The sequence below is a fragment of the Vulpes lagopus genome, chromosome X (assembly GCF_018345385.1).
Source record: "Vulpes lagopus strain Blue_001 chromosome X, ASM1834538v1, whole genome shotgun sequence".
NCBI lineage: Eukaryota > Metazoa > Chordata > Mammalia > Carnivora > Canidae > Vulpes > Vulpes lagopus.
In genome coordinates, this window is record NC_054848.1 from 100,756,383 (window position 1) to 100,776,651 (window position 20,269).

A 20,269-nucleotide genomic window follows, 5' to 3' on the forward strand; every position below is an offset into this window, starting at 1 on the left:
AACCCACAACCCTGAGATCAGGAGTCACACACTCCACTGACTGAGCCAGCCAGGTGTCCCTTCTTGGTGTTTTTTTTTTTAAGATTTTAAAAATTTATTTATTCATGAGAGACACAGAGAGAGGCAGAGATATAGGTAGAGACTCGATCCCAGGACTAGACCTAACCCTAACTAGGACTAGATCTCAGGAATAGACCTGAGCCAAAAGCAGATGCTCAACAATTAAGCCACCCAGGCATCCTTGGTGTTTTTCTTTTATTTTTTTAATTTTTAAAGATTTTTATTTATTTATTCATGAGAGATACAGAGAAAGAGGGGCAGGGAGAAGCAGGCTCCATGCAGGGAGCCCGATGTGGGACTCGATCCTGGGACCCCATGATCACACCCTGAGCTGAAGGCAGACGCTCAACCGCTGAGCTACCCAGGTGTCCCCGTGTTTGTTTTTAATTATGAAATAATTTTGATGCACAGTAGCTGAGAATACCTCTCAGTCAGACTAGTGAGTATTGGGAGGAGCTCCTATCTATGTTAAATGACATTGCAGAGAAAACCATTGAGCTTGGCAGATGCCATGGCTACCTGTCTGAGGAGATTGAAAAAGACCAGATTAATACTAACCTGCTTGTAAGGTGGGATGTGTTTGTGTGAATGTGTGATGACCACATCACACATGTGAATATGGCCTGGTCTTTGAGTGGACAGGGGCCAAACAGTATGACCATTCTGACTTGGAAGTTACCATTTGGCATGAGGAAATAAAAGAGAGTCATGACAGATAAATGGGATCCTGTATGGGTTGAATTATAAAGTACTGTGGCAGCTGTGAGCTCTTCTTACTCCCTTCTTTCACTTGTTCTCCTTACTGCCCACCCCCCTTTTCTTAAAAACAGGTGATTTCCCAGCTTCCAAGATGCCATAAAAATGTTTTCCATTACTTGATGGCATTCCTTCGAGAACTCTTAAAATTCTCTAAGTACAACAATGTCAGCGAAAACATGATCGGTAAGAGTACTTCATAAAAACGACAGCATGAGCAGGAGGGTGGGCTGGTTGGGACAGCCTTCCTGTCCAGGCGCACGGCTCACTGCCCTCATCCAGTGGTCCCCCAGTTCCCATTCCTGAAGTTTTGCATAGATTGTGTCTGACAAAGGGTTTTCCCCTTTCCTTTTTCTCACCCTCTAGCTACTCTCTTCACTAGTCTTCTCCTAAGGCCTCCACCCAACCTTATGGCAAGACAGACTCCAAGTGACCGTCAGCGTGCTATCCAGTTTCTTCTGGGGTTTCTTGAGAGTGATGAAGACTAATAAGCCTTTTCCTCTTACTACTCTCCGAGATTCTAGAGGTGGAAAATCTTGGGCACTAAGTATTTCAGAATGAAATGAAAAGTCATGCCACAGGAAGGGTCAGTTGCAGAATTTTGAGGCTTTCGGCATGAAAAGGTTATTTCTAGTGCAAGAGGAAGAGAGTTTCCTAATCCCTCCCTTACCATATCCTACACAGCAAAATACTTTTAGACTTATATTGCCAAGCCAAAGGTACCATATTTTGGTGGTTTTGTGTTCTCTCTTTATAAGGCAAAGAGATCTGTATTTACACTCCTTTATCTGGGGATGTGTTTGTTGCCCTCCTCCCCAGCTGTCATGATTGTCCTTAGCACCCTAGGCCTAGATTCTGAGATGTTCCTATTCTAGGCCTACATGCACTACGTGCTGTAGCTCAGACTTGTCTGTAGTCCTTCGTCTAAAGCACTTTTGCCTGACCCCCTCCCATATCACCCCTTTGCACTCTACTCGACTAACTCTATTACGTCGAAGGAAGTCTGAGTGAAGCTAGTAACTATTCGGATGTCCCCAACAGTGAGTTTACCATCTTCATGTGGTTGTGACATGCATTTGTGCATTTCTACTACAGTGGCATCTGTATGTCTCTGTAACATTGGCCTTTTCACGGATCTGCACTGGGTGGAACCGTATTCTCGTCTCAGACCATGTTTACTAGCAGAACTTTAGAGATTACTAGATATGACATCCCATTGATGTGAGAGAATCATGATCAGAGTGGAAGCACTTTGAGCATTTTAAAAGTGAGAACATTCATGTTTGACAGGTCTTGCTTTCTACCATCCCTTTCTGTTCTTATTCAAATTTCACATGAGAACTAATACTGGTTGTCTGGAGGATCCATTCCCCACTTAGAAATCCACCTCCAGAGCAAAATCCACCTCCATCACAATAAAAAAGGCAGTCTGGACCCCAGTTGGGCCTTTCTGGTGATACTGCTTCTTCCCCCAGCAGGGTATTGTGGATAATCCTTAGAACACCCTCTCTGGTCTCCTGAAATACCAGGGGGCAGATGCTGCCCCCTCCCTCATCAGGGCTGGCTCTGGACTCTATGACCAGCTCCCCTTGGCTCCTAGTCACCTTACCCAGTGTTATATAAAAGAGACTGGGCAGTGGGACCAACGAAGCTCCTTTCTCTCCCACCCAAGACAACCCTCTGAGCTTTTCATTTACTCAAGCTCTGTGGGGCAGCATTCTTTTTTTCAAATCATTCTGTGTTGGTCGGCAAACCAGCCACCAGCCGTTGACTGCAAAACTGCCTAATGCAGTTGGCTTCTTCCTGGGTTTCTTTCATTAAAACCACACTGAGTCAACTCATTCTTGACTGTTAACATTAAATCCAAGGAGCCTAACATATGGACTCTGTGTCTGGTCTTGGGTATTGACTCCTGACTCTTCTAGAACATTGAAGGAGAGAGCCAGGGGAAACACAACTGCTGAATGGTTCTTCGGTTCCCCCTACCTCTCGTAAGTTGAGTTCTGTGGGGGAAGAAAAGGTATGTATCCTGTGATATACTGGTTAAACCCTTTCCTGATTGGGAGTTCTAGAACGAAGAGTCTAGATCTTAGTGCCAAATAGTTGCAGATCTGCTAGATCAGAACTTCATTAATGGAAGATTATGAGAAGACTGCTTTTGCCATCTCCACTAGGCCAGAAATCGACCATAGAAGAGGCAGATTATAGAAGCAGGGGCAAGGTCATGACACAGAGACAGGGAGATGCCTGTCCCTGGCACATTGTGTAGTATGTTGCAACCTGGGACCTTTGGGTTGTCAAGGATAGGGTTAGTAGGGATTGTATGCAGCATCCTAGCTCTTTGTTCATAAAGCAAATGCATTAAATTTGTTTACTGCCTCTACATTTTTCCAGCTCTGGTCCTGGGATGTACACAGCATTAAGGGTTTGAGACAATCTCTAGGTAGGGGAGATAGAAATAGAGTAGATGTAAGAAGTCTGCTCCCCCACTGTGCCTACTCCAGCACGCCAACCTCCAATTCCTGAGTAACTCTAATGTGCTATTTATTTCATAGCTTCTCTGAAGTAAGGAGTTCAGATCCATCTGATAGAGAAGAACTCTGCATCGATATTGTTTTAGGGAAGAAATGGTTTGAATCCATGTGGTGATATTGCATTAGTTTCCCTTTCACTGTTTTCTGATTCTTATTCTGTAATTGTTATATTTCCCAGAAATGTCTTGGTCACTAAGCAAAGCTGCTAGTGGGATTCTGTATTTTGTGTCATCTTTTTTATTATAATTTATTGCAATTTTTTCTGAATAAATATATGTTGTGTGAAAAATAAGTGTGATCTTGGTAAGGAAGAACTGAGGGGGGAGGCTTATGTCACTGAGTCCCCCTTGACTGTAGTCCTCACAGATAAAACTATACTGTCATTTCCTGTCTTAACAATAAAATATAAGAATTCTCAGTATATTTGCCCTTGGAGGGGAGAAGAAGCCACATATTTCCAGAGGCTCAGAAAGAAGTCACAGTGCTTCCAGAGGCCAGCCCAGGATTCTTACTGTAACCCTGGGGATCCAGGCAACAAAATAACACTGTTAGGAAAAGAGATGTTGATTCTTTATGCATGCAAATGTCACACTGGGTCAGATCCATGATCATCCCACCCCCAGAAATCTGACAAACCCCAACATACACATCTTGAGTGTTCTTGCCAGTGTAGCCTTAGCAGTTTAGACATGCCCCTACAAAGAGCCTGTTTCCACAGGATTCATTTGACAACTTTTGAAAGCCAGTTTTGAACCTTTACTACCTCTTGGGGGGATGAAGTCCATAAATTCAGTACTTTTGGAGGGCTCTAATTTGAACTCTAGTGTTTTAAGAGGAAACCCCTAATTTGAGCATGGTGCCTTTTATTCTGCTGCCGGTCTCCATTTTGGTTTAATTCCCTTTGAGGCCGAAGAGGCCTGAGCTAGAGCTTTCTTTGCAACCAGGGCCCTCTTCCAGTTCCGCCTAACTATGAGCTTGGCCCTGATGAATGTGCTGATTCAGTGTTGTCATGAACAGTTTTTTTAGCCCCACCCGAAGCCTTGGCAGAAGAAGGTGTTTCCTTGTGAGAGAGATTCCCCCCAGCGGATGGAGACTGATACCCAGCAGTTTTTACACAGAACAGGCAGTGTAGCAGAGCAGTCCCAGTGATTACCTTTCCAGAGGTTACAAATGCCTCCCTGGCTGCTGCTACAGGACAACCATTAGGGTCTTCCAGACCGCAGGGCAAGTGGAAGCCCTGGCTCTTGGTGTAGCCTAATAATTAAAAGCTATGCACTGCCCAAGTGGGATTATCAAGAGTTAGGGAGACAACCTTAGTGATGATCTAATCCAATCTCATTGTTCCTATGGGCAGTCAGGCTCAAGGGGCAGTGAAGGATTCAAGGTCACCTAGGTCAGCGACATAGCATGGCAGAGTGGAAAAATCAAGTCTAAACTTTGGTGTTATACCTAGTTCTTTTTTCCAACTTTTTGTTTCAAAATCTTTCAAACATGTAGAAAAGTCACAAGGGTAAAGTGAATACCCGGTACCCTTAACTCACCACCTGTTAACATTTTGCCACCATTCATCTCAGAGAGGCCTGATCTTCAGTCTGGATTCCGCCACTTCCTCGTGTGTGACCCCGCACTGGCTACCCTGTAGTTTCCTGGCCTATAAAATTGAACGGGCATAGTACTGCACTTGGATGACATAACTACATCTCACTTCCCTCTTAAAAACTCCCCAGTGACTTCCCAGTGCCTTTAGAAGGAACTCCACACTTCCCATGGCCTAGCAAGCCCTGCATTACTAAATGAGAAAGAAACGAAGTGGCAGGCACAGTACCTGGCACGTAGTGGCTGCTATGTAGATGTTAACCTATGCCCTGTGCCCCTTAGCTCTTCCCTATATTTCATGGACTCTCCTGCACTGCCAGAGGCTTTCTGGCTTTCATTTGATGTTAACCTTGTTAACTAGACACCATCAGACCCCATGCTCAGCTTACTCCACTGCCATCCTTTCCCCCAGCACAGACTCCCCACCATGCCGCCTTCTGCACTTCTCTGTTTTGCCCTTCTGCTGCACTTCTGTGTTTGGGGAGTAGGGGTGAGGTGTAAATTGAAGGATGAATAATGAGATGCCATCACCAGCATGTAACACCTGGCTGTTGTTGAGCCCCAGGAACCACACCCACCTTTCTTCTGCCCATCCCCACCAGCAGGCTCCTTTTGCTCTTTCCTGTGCTGCTGTGCCTGGTTCCTAGCCCTTCTTTCCTCTCTCTGCCTTCTAGATAAATCCACTGCCCACTAGTTTCCACCTTAGCTGCTCCTACCTGAATTGGTTCTTACCCAGCTGATGCTACTTACCTTCTCTTTCATCTGTCCTGTGGAAGCTCCTCCCATCCCCTAGCTCCCCAGGTGGAGAAGAGGGGTTTGCTTTTTCTTTCAGTCACACTTTGAAGTGGTAGTTTTTCTGCCATTCTATAGCCTGTCTTCAATTTAGATGGGTGGTTTTCAACCCTGGCTACTCAGAATCATCTAGGGCATGTTTCTCAAAGTGCAGTCCCCAAGTGAGTATCACCTGGAAACTGGTCTAAATCAGTGGTTCTGGGATCCCTGGGTGGCGCAGCGGTTTGGCGCTTGCCTTTGGCCCAGGGCGCGATCCTGGAGACCCGGGATTGAATCCCACATCGGGCTCCCGGTGCATGGAGCCTGCTTCTCCCTCTGCCTGTGTCTCTGCCTCTCTCTCTCTCTGTGACTATCTTAAGTAAATAAAAATTTTTTTAAAAAAATAAATAAATAAATCAGTGGTTCTTAACCCTGGCCACATGACGTAAGGTTTAAAAAAAATACCAGTGCCTACACATCCTACCTTAGAATGTTTGAATGCTTACCAGTAATGCTTGCCTGCCTCCACCACTGTACTCTGACACTGTCCTTTCACTCCTTCCAATTAGCTAAGCTCTTCCCCACCTCAGGACCTTTGCACATGCTGTTTTCCTCTACCCAGAAACCACCTCTCTCGTGCACTTGGAATAGCTCAGCTTCCATCTTTGCCATGCCTAACAAAGTCACCACCACCTTTGGCACCTCCATCTCATTTTTTTTTTGCTCCCATTCCTGGGCTTCCTGGCATAGCCTGGTGACTGGCTGACTGCTCCTAGGGCTGCATATATCATTCATTCCACAGTCCTCTTCTTCTTCTCTTACCCTTCATAGACTTGCACCTCAGGGATTGAGAGGCAAGAAATTGCTGTGCTTCTTTGCATAGGCTCCAACAGCAAGATTGCCTGAGTTCAAATCCCAGCTCTGCCACTTCTCGATGTCTAGCCTTGGACAAAAGTTAATTGACCTCTCTAGGCCTCAGTTACTACATCTTATTTATTTATTTGAGAGACAGAGAGCAGGGGGAGGGGCAAAGAGAGAGGGAGAGAGAAAATCCCAAGCAGACTCTGAGCACAGAGCCCAACTCAGGGCTCCATCTCACAACCCTGAGATCATGAACTGAGCCGAAATAAAGAGTCGGACAGGGGCGCCTGGGTGGCTCAGTGGTTGAGCGTCTGCCTTCAGCTCAGGGCGTTATCCCAGGATCGAGTCCCATGTCGGGCTCCTGCATGGAGCCTGCTTCTTCCTCTGCCTGTGTTTCTGCCTCTTACTCTGTATCTCTCATGAATAAATAAATAAAATCTTTTAAAAGAATAATAAAGAGTCGGACGCTCAACCAACTGAGCCACCCAGGAGCCGCAGTTACCACATCTTAAAATGGAAGTAATAATAGTACCTTTCCTCATGGGATCGTCATGAGATGGTTTCAGCTAGTACGTTTCAAGGGCTGGGAACAGTGCCTGGTGTGTAAGTGCTAAAGAAATGGCAGCGAGTATAATTATTCCAAAACCTTCCACTGGCCTCAGGCCCAGGCCTCTCTATCTCAGCCCTTTGGCTCTTAGGAGGTGGCCACACACTTTACTTTGTGGAAATCTCAAATCGGTAGAAGGAGCAGTCCTCAAAGCCCTGCTCTACAAATCAAAATGTCACAGCTTTACCTCATCCCTCTCTCCTTCCTGCTTGTGTCAGAAATAAGTGGTCTTCCTTCTTACCTAGGCTAAGGTAAGTGCTTCCACTGTGCTTTGAGCCCATTTCTTCCCACCCTCAGTGGACTTGCTCCCATCACTCTTCACTGCCACCACCCCACATTGCATCTTCAATATCAGCCATTCACTCAATTGGTGTTTATCGAGGCCTCCTGTGTGACAGGCGCTGTTCACGGTGCTGATGATAGAGGTGCCACAGTGCTTTCACTAGGAGGGTGGGGTGGGATGGGATAAGCAGACAGAAATAGTGCACAGGGTAACTAGAGAGAATGACAAACAGTCTGGAGAGAATAAAGTAGGGCAATGTGCCCAGCAAGCAGACTCGGTCAGGGGAAGGTTGCTTTGAGGAGGTGATGTTTGCTGAGACCTAAATTTCAGGAGGCCAGAATTTCCCATATCTTGATTTGAATGATGATCATACAGTATATATGCCCCTGCCTTCCCCCTGAAAAGCCAGCTATACCAGATCTGGCAAAGAACATTCCTTAAAAAAAAAAAAAAAAAAAAAAAAGGATTCTATTTATTTACTCACGAGAGACACAGAGAGAAAGAGAGGCAGAGACATAGGCAGAGAGAGAAGCAGGCTCCATGCAGGAAGCCCGATGTGGGACTCGATCCTGGAACTCCAGGATCACTCCCTGAGTCAAAGGCAGATGCTCAACCGCTGAGCCACCCAGGTGTCCAGGCAAAAAACATTCCAAGCAAAGGAAAGTGCAAATGCAAAGACCTTAAGGCACCAAAGCAGCTTGCTGGTTTAGGGGACAGCCAGGCAGAACCCAGGGGGCAGGGGTAGGGCTGCTGGACAAGAGACCAGCCAGGCCTGTGGAACCCGGGGAAGGAGGCTGCCTTTTATGCCACATGCAACAAGAAGCTGTGGATGACTTTACTTGGGAATGACATGATTTATGCTTCTCCTAATCTTAGTAATAGTCACTAACACCTACAGCTATCATTTACCCCAGACTCTGTACTAATGTATTGAACCTCACTTTCAGCCTTGACAACCACTTTATTAAGTACTACTTTCATCCCCCTTTCATAGGTGTATAAAACAGGCTCAGAGAGACTACTTAACTCGGTACTCGGTTAGTGGCCAACTACACCATAACCCCAGACCAAAATTTGTGCTCTTTCATATAGCCAACATCTCCCAAGTTGGAGTGGGGATAAAAATGGGAGTGCTCCTTGGACTCTCTCTTTAGGCTACACCCCAAGATTTCAGGTTAACTAGATAACCTGCCAGAAGCTCTAGTTAACCTAACATTAACCCTCACCAGCTTCTCTTGGCATCTTCCTCTCTCCCATCAGCCAGGCTTGATTGGTTGACCTTTGCTTATTTTTGGTCCCTGCCCCACCTCTAATCAGTCACCAATTGCAGTTGAACAAATATTTATGGAGTACCTGCTAAGTGTAGGCCACTATGCAAGGTTCTGAAGGAAATAAAAATAAGTAACACTGATCATCATAAGGCATACATAATATTTTTTATAAAGAAGGAGGAAGAAAAGAGGGAAGGAAAAGGAGAGAGGGGGAAAAGAAAGGGAAGGAAGGAAGAGGGAGAGGAGGGCAGAAAAGATGTGATGGGACATTCTCGGAAAGGGGGCCAAATTCAGGTCATTCATGGTCTCGTCTATCTGGCCCCTCCTTTCCACTGCCCACTGCCCACGCCCTACCACCAAATTCAAACCCTCATTACCTCAGGCCTGGCATATTCTGTTTAATCCCTTTCCAACTAATTTTTCAGCTCCCTTTCAGTGTATTCTATTCACGTCACTGCCAGGCTAATCCTCTCAGTGCACAGCTTTGATGTCATCCCCCTAATCAAAACCCCTCAGAGTCCTGAGCCTCCACTTACCACAGAAGTTCTGGTAAGATAGTTCAGCCTCATAGTAGAGCTCTCCTTAGAGTCTTCTGCCCGCCTCTCTGGCCAAAACTCCCACTCTTGACCTTTTCATGCCCTTACCTTCCCTAAACTCACGTACACTCCACTTGGGCTCAGTCTGCATCAGCCACTTGGAACTCCCTGGCCCCTACCACTCCACCTGCCCCAACCCTATCAAAACCAAATGTTACCTCCTCCAGGAAGTCTTTTCCCACAACTCCCACTTCCTCTGAACTCTTAGAACCTTCCCTTTGTACCACTATTTTGACACTTCCTGCTTCCTCTGTACTCTTAAAACCTACAAGTAGTGGTACAAATTGATGCTTCTAGAAGCATCATGAGAGTGGGAACCAAGCTGGGCATATTTTGGATTTTCCCATAATACCTCAGACAGAGTAGGTACTCAACAATATTTGGTTAATAAATAAAGATTGTCCTTCAAAGCACTTAAAGACACAAGCCTGTATAAAATAGGTATTTCTGAAATGTGAATACATTTAATTATTCACACTGAGCTCTATTTAGAGGAGTTCACTTGTGTGTGTATGTACTTAGTAAATTATATTAATGGCATCCAAGAAGTTAATAGCTTTTCACAGCCATCCAATACTATTTTCTATTGTTTTGTAGCCAACAAAATCGGCCTTGCTGAATTTGCTTTTTAAAAGCAAATGCTCAAGGTTCCTCAAAAAAATTAAAAATAGAACTACCGTATGATCCAACAATCACACTTCTGGATATAGGACCCAAAAGAATCGAAAACAGGGACTCGAACAGATATCTGCACACCCACTTTTAGCAGCGTTATTCACAATAACTAAAATGTGGACGCAGCCCAAGTGTCCGTTGACAATTGAATGGAGAAACAAAATGTGGTATTTGCATGCAGTGGTGTATCACTCAGCCTTAAAAATGAAGGAAATTCTGACACATGTTATAGCACAGAAGAGCCTTGAGGACATTATCCTCAGTGAAATAAGCCAATCACAAAAAGACAAGTACTGTATGATCCCACTTACATGAGGTGCCTAGCATTGTCAGATTCATAGACAGCAAGTAGATGGTAGTTACCAGGGGCTGGGGGGAGGGAGAAATGGGAAGTGTTGTTTAATGGGTATAGAGTTTCAGTTTTGTAAGATGGAAACATTTTGGGGATCTGTTGCACAACAATATGGATATATTTCACACTACTGAATCATACACTTAAAAATGGCTATAGTGGTACATTTTGTTACCTTTTTACCACAATTTTAAGAATTAAAATGGTTTTTTTAAAGATTTTATTTATTTATTCACGAGAGACACAAAGAGAGAGATAGGCAGAGAGATAAGCAGAGGGAGAAGCAGGCTCCCTGTGGGGAGCCAGATGCGGGACTCGATCCCAGATATGGGACATGATCCCCGACCCTGGGATCACACCCTGAGCCAAAGGCAGACGCTCAACCGCTGAGCTACCCAGGTGTCCACAATTTTTTTAAAAAAGTGATTCTCAAAGGGCAAATTGAATCACATCACCCCTCTGTTTAAAGCCATTTAGTGGCTTCCCAGAACTGGGACTCATAAGGCCCAGTAGATCTGAGTGCCATTGACTCAACCCTCCTCCCACATCCTGCCACCTCCACTCTTTCTGCTTCAGCTACACGGGACTTGTTCCTTGACTGCTCTCAGCTTCCTCTCACCACAGAGCCAATTCCTCCCATGCTACGCTGTCCCCCAGAGCATCATCACAGTGTGTACTTACACATTCATTATTAGATCAGGCCGTTCTCCCACTGGGTCAGGAACCGTGGAGGCAGAGGCCATGGTTTATTTCCTTTACTATGGTATTCCCAGCACCTAGCCTACAGTCTGGCACCCAGTAATTTGTGTCATCCACAACTTCAGTGTTTGTAGAGGCAAGGGAAAACGTGTGTCTGCTGCTTGTTGAAGGGTAAATGAGTGTCACCTTTCTAGAAGCAATATGGTCATATGTATCAAGAGCCTAGAAACACTCATAGTAGCAATTTTGCTTCTAGGAGATGACCCTAGAGGAGCAAAAAGGGTAAGTCCACAGAAGTTCATCCTAGCATTATTCATTAGAGCAAAAACCTGGCAACAATCTATATACCCTTCAGGACCAGAAGATGGGTAAATACATTATATATTTTATGGATAAAAAATCATGCAGCCTTTACAAATAGTGTTGCTGAGGAATGGTGACAGGGAAAATGCTGAGGTAACATTGAGCAAAAAAAAGCAGGCTTCTAAGTCGGTCTGTACCAAATGTCCCTAATTTAAGAAGTCAGATATAAAGACAATACATAAAGATAAACATGCAATATATATATCATGGTGAATATAATCAATAATACTGTATAATATATTTGAAAACTGCTAAGAGAGTAGATTTTTTTATGATAGTCACACACACACACACAGAGAGAGAGAGAGAGAGAGAGAGAGAGAGAGAGAGAGAGAGAGAGTCAGAGACACAGAGGGAGAAGCAGGCTCCATGCACCGGGAGCCCGATGTGGGACTCCATCCTGGGTCTCCAGGATCGCGCCCTGGGCCAAAGGCAGGCGCCAAACTGCTGCGCCACCCAGGGATTCCCCCCCCCTTTTTAAAAAATTTATTTAGAGAGTAGATTTTTTCCCCAAGTTTTTATTTAAATTCAAATTAGTTAACAATATAGTGTAATGTTGGTTTCAACAGTGGAATTTGGGGATTCATCACATATATAACAGCTAGTGCTCATCACAACGAGTGCCCTCCTTAATACCCATCACCCATCTAGCCCATTCCCGAACCCACCTCCCCTCTGACAACCTTCAGTTTGTTCTGTATCATTAAGAGTCTTTTATGGTTTGCCTCACTAAGAGAGTAGATCTTAAAAGTTTCCCCTCACAAGAAAAAAATGTGTAACTCTCTGGTGATGGAGGTTAACTACACTCACTGTAATTATTTCATAATATATACAAATGCTGAATTATGTTGTACACCTGAAACTAATATAATGTTATATATCAGTTATATCTCAATAAAAAGGTAAAAAATTTAAAAGATAACAGACACAAAAATAGTGGAAGTCGATGCTGCATTATGTAAATAGCAGTCACCCCTGTGAGCCACCATTGTGGGCAGCCCTGGCTCCAGAATGTCTGTAAAGGAAAGTTTAGAAGCCATTCAGAAGGAGGCTAGAGACTTTGTCTTGAAACTGCAAGCTGTATTTGCATAGCAAGCAGAGTTTTTCCTTAAATTGCATATATATTTGGAGTGTCTTTGGGGGTGCTGCTGGGGGTTAAGGTAAAGCCCCCAAGCCACCCTCTGATGCCAACCTAAATTGTTTTTTTTACATTCATATTTGCCTGCTTCTCTAAATATTTTACAATGAGCATGCACTACTTTTTATATCAGAAAAAGATTAAAGAAAACATTATTTCATAAAAGAAAGAAACGTCTGTGTGTTGGAATGAACAGACACAGTGTCCTGCTCAGGCTTGTAGGCGGCTGGAGAGGGCCTCTCGGGCATGGAGCCCGGCCCACCCCACACCACTCCGTCACATCCCAGGCCGGCTCTGTCCCTAGCGTCTGCAAACTTCTCCTCTCTGGCTTCTGCAGGCAGAGCAGCACACCCCCGGCAGCCTTGGGGCTCTCCCGCCAGCCTCGCAGCTCTCTGGGGCATGATGCTCCAAGCCACAACCCGACACAAAGCACACTTGCAAGGGCCATTTGGTGACCATGGGCCACTCCTCTACCTCCAGTGGTGACCCTTGTTGGAAAGAGCAAGGGTCATTTATTGATTGTAGCTGTGGCCAGTAGGTGGCAGAGGAGAGTTCCCAGTTGCAAAACGTATTTAAAGCTGCAGTTTTCTGGTTTCGTGATTTATTTCTATTTTGAGGAAGTTTATGGACTGTTCCCCTTACAATCTCTTACTTACGGCCTAAAAAGTCAGCAAAAACAAAAACCATTTTTTTGAAATTATCTAAAGGCCGTGGAACTTTCAGCCCGTTCTCAGTGAAAACAGGCAGAATTAAAAACCATTTTCCTCTCTTGCTTCCTTCACCATCCCTCAAATGTTGCAGGTTATTTGGAAAGTTTCAACAAAGGTGGGAGGTCATCTTGCTGCAAAAAGTTGATGAGTTAGATCTTCCCCGGAGAAGGGTAAGCAGGGAAGGAGGGATGGAAGTGATGAGGCAGCTAGAGGAGGGGGAGGCACTGGTGTGAATGAGAAAGAACAGAATAATCCCTGGCCAGACAACTGGAGAGGAAGTGGAAAGAAAAGAGACCAAAAGGCTTCTTATAAGTTGAATTGTGCTCACCCCCAAAAAATTATTATTATTATTATTAAAGATTTTATTTATTTTTTCATGAGAAACACACACAGAGAGAGGCAGAGACACAGGCAGAGGGAGAAGCAGACTCCATGCAGGGAGCAGGATGTGGGATGCGGGATGCAGGACTGGATCCCGGGACTCCAGGGTCACTCCCTGGGCCGAAGGCAGGGGCCAAACTGCTGAACCACCCAGGGATTCCCCCCCCCACCCCCCCAAAAATATGTTAGGGTCCTAACCTCCAGTACCTGTAGTTGTGACCTTATTTGGAAATAACATCATTGCAGATGCAATTAGTGGGGTAAAATGAGGTTATTTTGGAGTAGGGTGTGCCCTAATCCTGTATGACTAATGGCCTCATAGAAAGGGGAAATTTCGGGGCAGCCCAAGTGGCTCAGCAGTTAGCACTGCCTTCGGCCCAGGGCCTGATTCTGGAGACCCGGGATCGAGTCCATGCGTGGCGCCTGCTTCTCCCTCTGCCTTTGTCTCTGCTTCTGTGTGTGTGTGTGTGTGTGTGTGTGTGTGTCTCATGAATAAATAAATAAAACCTTAAAAAGGGTGGGGGGGAATTTCGACAGAGACGCACATACTCAGGGGGAAGCTCATGTGAAGACCAAGGTAGAGATCTGGGTGATGCATCTACAAGTCAAGGAACACCAAAGACTTCCAGCAAATGACTAGAAGCCAAGGGAGAGGCCTGGAACAGAGTCTCCCTTGCAACCCTAAGGAAGCACCAACCCTGCCAACCTTGATCTTTTTTTTATATATATATATTTATGATAGTCACAGAGAGAGAGAGAGAGGCAGAGACACAGGCAGAGGGAGAAGCAGGCTCCATGCACCGGGAGCCCGACATGGGATTCAATCCTGGGTCTCCAGGATCACGCCTGGGCCAAAGGCAGGCGCCAAACCGCTGCGCCACCCAGGGATCCCCCAACCTTGATCTTGAACTTCTGGTTTCTAGAACTGTGAGAGAATAACTGTCTGTTGCTGAAGTCACCCAGTCTGTGGGACTTTGTTATGGTAGCCCTTGAAAACTAGGCTCTTGGGGACAAGGTTCTAGGAAAACTGGGATGATGGCAGAAAATGGTGGAATTGCTTTGCTCGCCCCCAGGACTGTATGCCCTGGTCTGAAGGGGTGATGGCTGACTGAGAGAAGCCTTCCTGCTCTACCAATCTGTCTCCAACAACCATACTTCTCAAAAGAGTTGTCTCCAGTTACTGTCCCCACTTTGTCACATTCACTGGCAACCTCCCTGTTTCCAAAGCCAAAGGGCATTTCTTAGCCCTCACCTTCTGTAACTTCTCAGCACTTCACCATTTCTGGAACACCCCCTCCACTAGGCTGCCAGGGCCCAGACTCCTCCTGCTTTCTCTCCCACTTCACCCACCATTCTGTCTCAGGCTCATCTTCTTCCCTGGTCCTATCGCTAAATGACAGCACATCCTAGCCCCTAGGCCTCTGGCTTGGGCCACTTCTCTTCATACTCTATATTCTTGCTCCATAAACCCCACTCACTCTTCTGTCTTCTGTTGCCACCTAGCCACTAGTGAATCCCAAAACTGAAGCAGTGTCCCTCTCTACTGCCTTCTACTTCAGACACATTTACAGTGGCATCACATCCCATTCAGGATACACTACAATTACTTCAGGCAAAAATTGAATATACCCAGAAAAATCCCTTAAGTACCCCCAAAGTGAAATAATGTTCCCGGGAAGCATGTCACACACACACACACACACACACACGAACAGCTTTATTTTTTCCTCTTTTTTAAAAAAGATTTTATTTATTCATGAGAGACACAGAGAAATAGAGACATAGGCAGAGGGAGAAGCAGGCTCCCTGTGGGGAGCCTGATGCAGGACTTAATCCCAGGACTGAGATCACGCCCTGAGCTTAAGGCAGATGCTCAACCACTGAGCCACCCAGGTGCCCTGAGCAGCTTTATTTTTTTTAAAGATTTTATTTATTTATTCATAGAAACACGGAGAGAGAATGAGAGGCAGAGACACAGGCAGAGGGAGAAGCAGGCTCCATGCAGAGAGCCTGACGTGGGACTTGATCTAGGGTCTCTAGGATCACGCCCTGGGCTGCAGGTGGCGCTAAACCGCTGCATTTAAACAAGGCAAATGCCCCTTAATCAGGGACTGAGAAATTCCTCCCCTGCCCAAGGAGGCCACTGGCAGGATGGTCGGGTTGCACACCTTGCAACTCAGAGACTGCAAGGAATTTGGGTATTACGGAGCTGGTCTGCAGCAGGTGGAGCCATTGGCTGGACAGAAAACACCCACCTGTGCTTCTCAAATGTGTATGTCTCAGAGACAGCCAGGAAGTAGGGCTAAAGCAGACAGTCTAGGATGGAGAAGGCCAGTGGCTCATGTAAAGTTTGGCTTCAGGAGCATATCTTGTTGTCCTAAGTAGACCATAGCCCTTCAGCCCAGGAAGTCAGGCAAATTCTTGTTCATTAGTTACCAAAAGATTGCTGGAGTGCTGCACAACTTAATGACCATGATGATTGGTCTCCCCAACTGCCCAACCTACCCTGATCCACAGAACCTCCAGAGGTCCTCATTCTGGAAGAGCCATAGCCCGTGCAAAAGATGAAGCAATTCCTGTTTCAAGTCGACAACCGGAGACTCAAAGGGGAAAGGAAAGGGAGAAAGTTGAGGCACTTTGTACCCAAGCCACATCAATATCCTTGCAGGGGCTCAGTCTCAGACCCTGAGAAGTATTAATCACAACAAACAACAAAACACTTTAGGGGCACCTGGGTGGCTCAGTCAGTTAAATGTCTGCTTTCAGCTCAGCTCATGATTCCAGGGTCCTGGGATCGAGCCCTGCATCAGGCTCCCTGCTCAGTGGGAACTCAGCTTCTCCCTCTTACTCTGCCCCTCCCCCTACTCGTGTGCTCTCTCTGTCTCTCAAATAAAATCTTTACAAACAAACAATGAAGCACTTTATGTATATTAACTCATGTAGCCTGGGTGACCACCCTGAGGTGTTATTATTATTCCCATTTTACAGATGAGACACATGATAAATTGTAGATTTCTCTAAAGTCATAGACCCAGGACAATAGAGTCCAGGGCCCTCAGGAGCCATGACAAAGGCTGATGGCTAAACCCTGCTGGGAGGGAATGCCATTTCTTGGGGATGGCTCACCATCTCTAGCCAGATGGTGCAGGAGACACCAGGAGTGGGTCAGTGATCAACTCAGCCTCAAGGATACAGCCTGGGGTGTCCGCAGACCCTCATGGCAAGTTCCTGGAGTCAGAGGGCAAGGGAGGGAGCTATATTTCCTGAGCCAGTGTCCTTAGAAGACATTTTCAATTACTCCAGGCCAGCCTCATGCTACAGCACAGGATCATCTGAGGCCTGATGTCTCTCAGCTCCCCAGATTAGGGCATAGAATGTGGGCTCTGGCCACACACTCAGAAGCTCTGGCGTGGAGGGCAGAGAGGGTGGGGCACTTGGTAGGTTCTTTCTGACTAGGTAGGTTCTCTCTGGCTGTAACCCTAGAGAAGGTGATGGCATGCTGGAGAGTGCCCAGGTCCACTGTTTGGCTAGCAACATGCCTACCATGGGGAGCGCAGTTATGAGACCCACTCTAGTTTTCTGAGTGGGAATGTCCACAAGCCGGTGTGGAATGGACCTCAAACACAGCTACTTTTAGATAGATATCAGGAATGTATCTACCAGATATGGAAGGCTGGGAATTTTGAAGACTATAGCCAGTTCAACCTGGAGCCCAACTTCCTGAGTTCAACCAAGAACAGAGACCTCAAGGCCTAGTTGTTTAGTTCTTTGGATGCCATCTTGGGCCACCTCTCTACCAGCAGATCCACCACACAGATGTGTTGTTCAGATTCATAAGAGCTGAGGAGTATCATGGATGGATAGCCACCAGCAGAAGCAGGACCCATGTGCCCTGCCAGGGGAGAGAGAGGAATGTAAAGCTCTTCCAGTGGTCTGCACACCAGTCTCACATCTCACCGTGGCCTGCAGTGTGCTGTGTGACCACTAGGCGGCACTGTTGGGTCACAAAAGCTCTGAGAAACCAGGCCACCTCCTAGCCCCAGCCTCCTGGAGGTGAAAAACCCCCTAGGGAAACCTGTGGTGTTCTGGGAATTTGGGGGATTTTCCTCCCTGCCAGGAAGGATCTGTGCTAGTCAGTCATGGAGGCCTGTCCTGGGCATCTCATGCTAGCTGTTGCAAAAGGTGAGGCAAAGAACAGAGGCCTAAAGCGCCATAGCTTGATTCCAGGCACCAGACCCTGACCAATTAGCTGGACCGAGCAAGGGGTAAGATCAAAATGCAGAAGCAAGCAGGTGTAGAACCAAAAGGAGCCAGGTATGAGGCCAGCCAGAGCAGGAGAGGACAGGGGTTTGGAGGCTGTCCTGGCTCCTGGGTTCAGAGGTTCTCTGGGGTGTTTTAGGAAAGATCTTTGACCTCAGGTTATGTGTTAACTGGGTGAGGTGCAGTTAGAGGACCCAACACAGAATAAGCAGTCCAAACAGGAGATTTTGTGTTATGTTTGACACCTCCCTCTTGCTTTTTCTCATCCATGTCATTTCCAAGTTCTTCCATTTCTATCTCCTGAATACCCCTTGAATTTTTCTACTTCTATCCAACCACACTACCTCCACCCTAGTCCAAGCCCCCATCATCTCTCCTTGATGGCTCTAAGATAAGGTGGCCAGATAAGATATGGGATGCCCAGTTAAATTTGAATTTTGAATACACAAAGAATAAATTCTAGTATATCTCATACAATATTTGGGATAGACTTATAGTAAAACTTGTCTATCTGAAATGCTAATCCAGTGGACATCCTGTTTTCTTTCTTTTTGTTTGTTTGTTTGTTTTCTTTTGTTTCTACATCTGGCAACCCACCCAAGAGCCTCCCCAGGCTTACCCTTCTACAACTCATTCTCTACAAAGTGGCCAGAAGAAACTCACAAAAATTCAAATCTAACAATGTCACTACCCCGCTCAAAGCCTTTCAAGGATTCCTGATGACCTAGGGATCAGGTCAAAGCCCTCCACATGGCACGCAAGGCCCTCCAAGCCCTGACCACCAGCCATCTCTTAAGTTCATCTCCTGCTGTCTCTCCAGATGCACACTATGGCTGCAGCAAACAAAACATTCTACAGGCCTTACATGTGTCCCCAAGCCTGCACATATACCCATCTCTGTCCAGAAGGCCTTTCCCTCCTAAAGAACTCAAAGTCAATCAACCAAACTCAACCACCACCTCATCTTGCCACGCTCTTCCCGACATGTCCCCTTCCTCACCTAAGCCAAGAAGTCCCTCTTTTGCTACGTAATGACCTTTAAGAAAATAAACGACCTTATTTAAATGCATCAAATTGATCTCTTTGTGTGTTTATCTGCCCCACTAGACTACAGCACCCTTCAAGGATGGGTCTCTGTACTATTCATGTTTGTAGCCACCGTGTACGGCACAGCGCTTAGCCCAGAGTGGGGCATTTAGTAAACGTGTGGGGCATGAATAAATGGTGAGTGAATGAACGTAAATGCTACTAAATCTGAAACCTAGATGGACCAGTGGCAGTGACTGCAGTGACAGAAGGGGACACCAGGGGGCAGAATTACCTTAGTTTTGTTTGGCTTGTTGGGGAGTGGTACAGAAAGCGGCCTCACTGGCATTGGTGGCCCCCTCTCCCCTATGGGAGAGCCTGTCTGATCTGGGCCTGTCCATCCCAGTCAAGGACGGTGCCGTGCTAGCCACAGATCCCTAGATCCTCAGCACCCAAGGCTAGACTATCCTCGTGGACCTGAAAGGTTCTGTGAATCCCAGAAAACCGCTGGGCCCTGGCCCAAGCCCCATGGCAGCTACAAGCAGGACTGGGATGAAGGTGAAGCAGGTGAGGTGCCTAGGGTGCAAAATTGAGGGAGGTGCTCACCCACTGCAGGGTCTGGCTCACCCAGCCAGATCAGGGCTGGACAGTGAGTACCTCCTGACAGTCTGTGCCCCAGCCCTGGGCACAGCTTCAAAACAGAGACCTTGATCTCCATCCAGCTGCCAGGCCCGCCTGACCCCAGAGGAGCCACAAAGAGGCAAGGGCCATGGGAGCTCTTTGAAGGCAGGGCAGATGGATGGCAAGTGTTTGGGGACAGCGTTCCATGCTGCATAACTGGTTCATTGGAGTCTTAACTCAGCGGGGTCCACACATACCATGATTTTCTTCTTCAGTCACTATCCCCAACTTGGGAGGGGTCTGGGGGCCTCCCCACTCCAGAGTTCCCTGATGTGGGAGAAGCTATTGAGCCACTGCTTTTTCCAAGCAAGCCCCCTTCCCTCATGCCCACACTTCTACACACTTGCTGCCAGTGTATTGCCAAAAGCCTTTGCTCCCAGGGTCCCCTCACCCAGTGGCCAGTCGTCTTGGGTAGTATAAGGTAAAACAACTCAAACCTCACTACCTTCTGAGGCATCCACCTGACCTGAGGAAAGAGCCACAAGTCTGCCACGCAAGCAGTTGTCCAACCAGGAATGAAATGCCATTCTGCTCTCCTTGTGGGCCCCCCAATCTTTTTTTTAAAGATTTTTATTTATTTTTTTTTCATGCGAGATACACAGAGAGAAGCAGAGACACAGGCAGAGGGAGAAGCAGACTCCCTGTGGGG

General features: G+C 46.5%; 1 protein-coding gene across 6 annotated transcripts in view; it reads left to right on the forward strand.

The window, feature by feature from the left end:
• Positions 1-18,911, forward strand: part of OCRL (OCRL inositol polyphosphate-5-phosphatase) — a 68,713-nt gene extending 49,802 nt beyond the window's left edge. For 5 of the 6 annotated variants that reach the window (XM_041741360.1, XM_041741364.1, XM_041741363.1 and 2 more), the window contains 2 exons: positions 891-1,002; positions 1,183-3,639. In XM_041741360.1, coding sequence (XP_041597294.1) covers positions 891-1,002; positions 1,183-1,304 — 234 coding nt within the window. In that variant the 3' untranslated portion in view covers positions 1,305-3,639. Of the gene's footprint in view, positions 1-890; positions 1,003-1,182; positions 3,640-18,515 lie in introns of those variants that run through there. The other variant, XM_041741365.1, reaches the window with a different exon arrangement.
• The last annotated feature ends 1,358 nt before the right edge of the window (positions 18,912-20,269 follow it).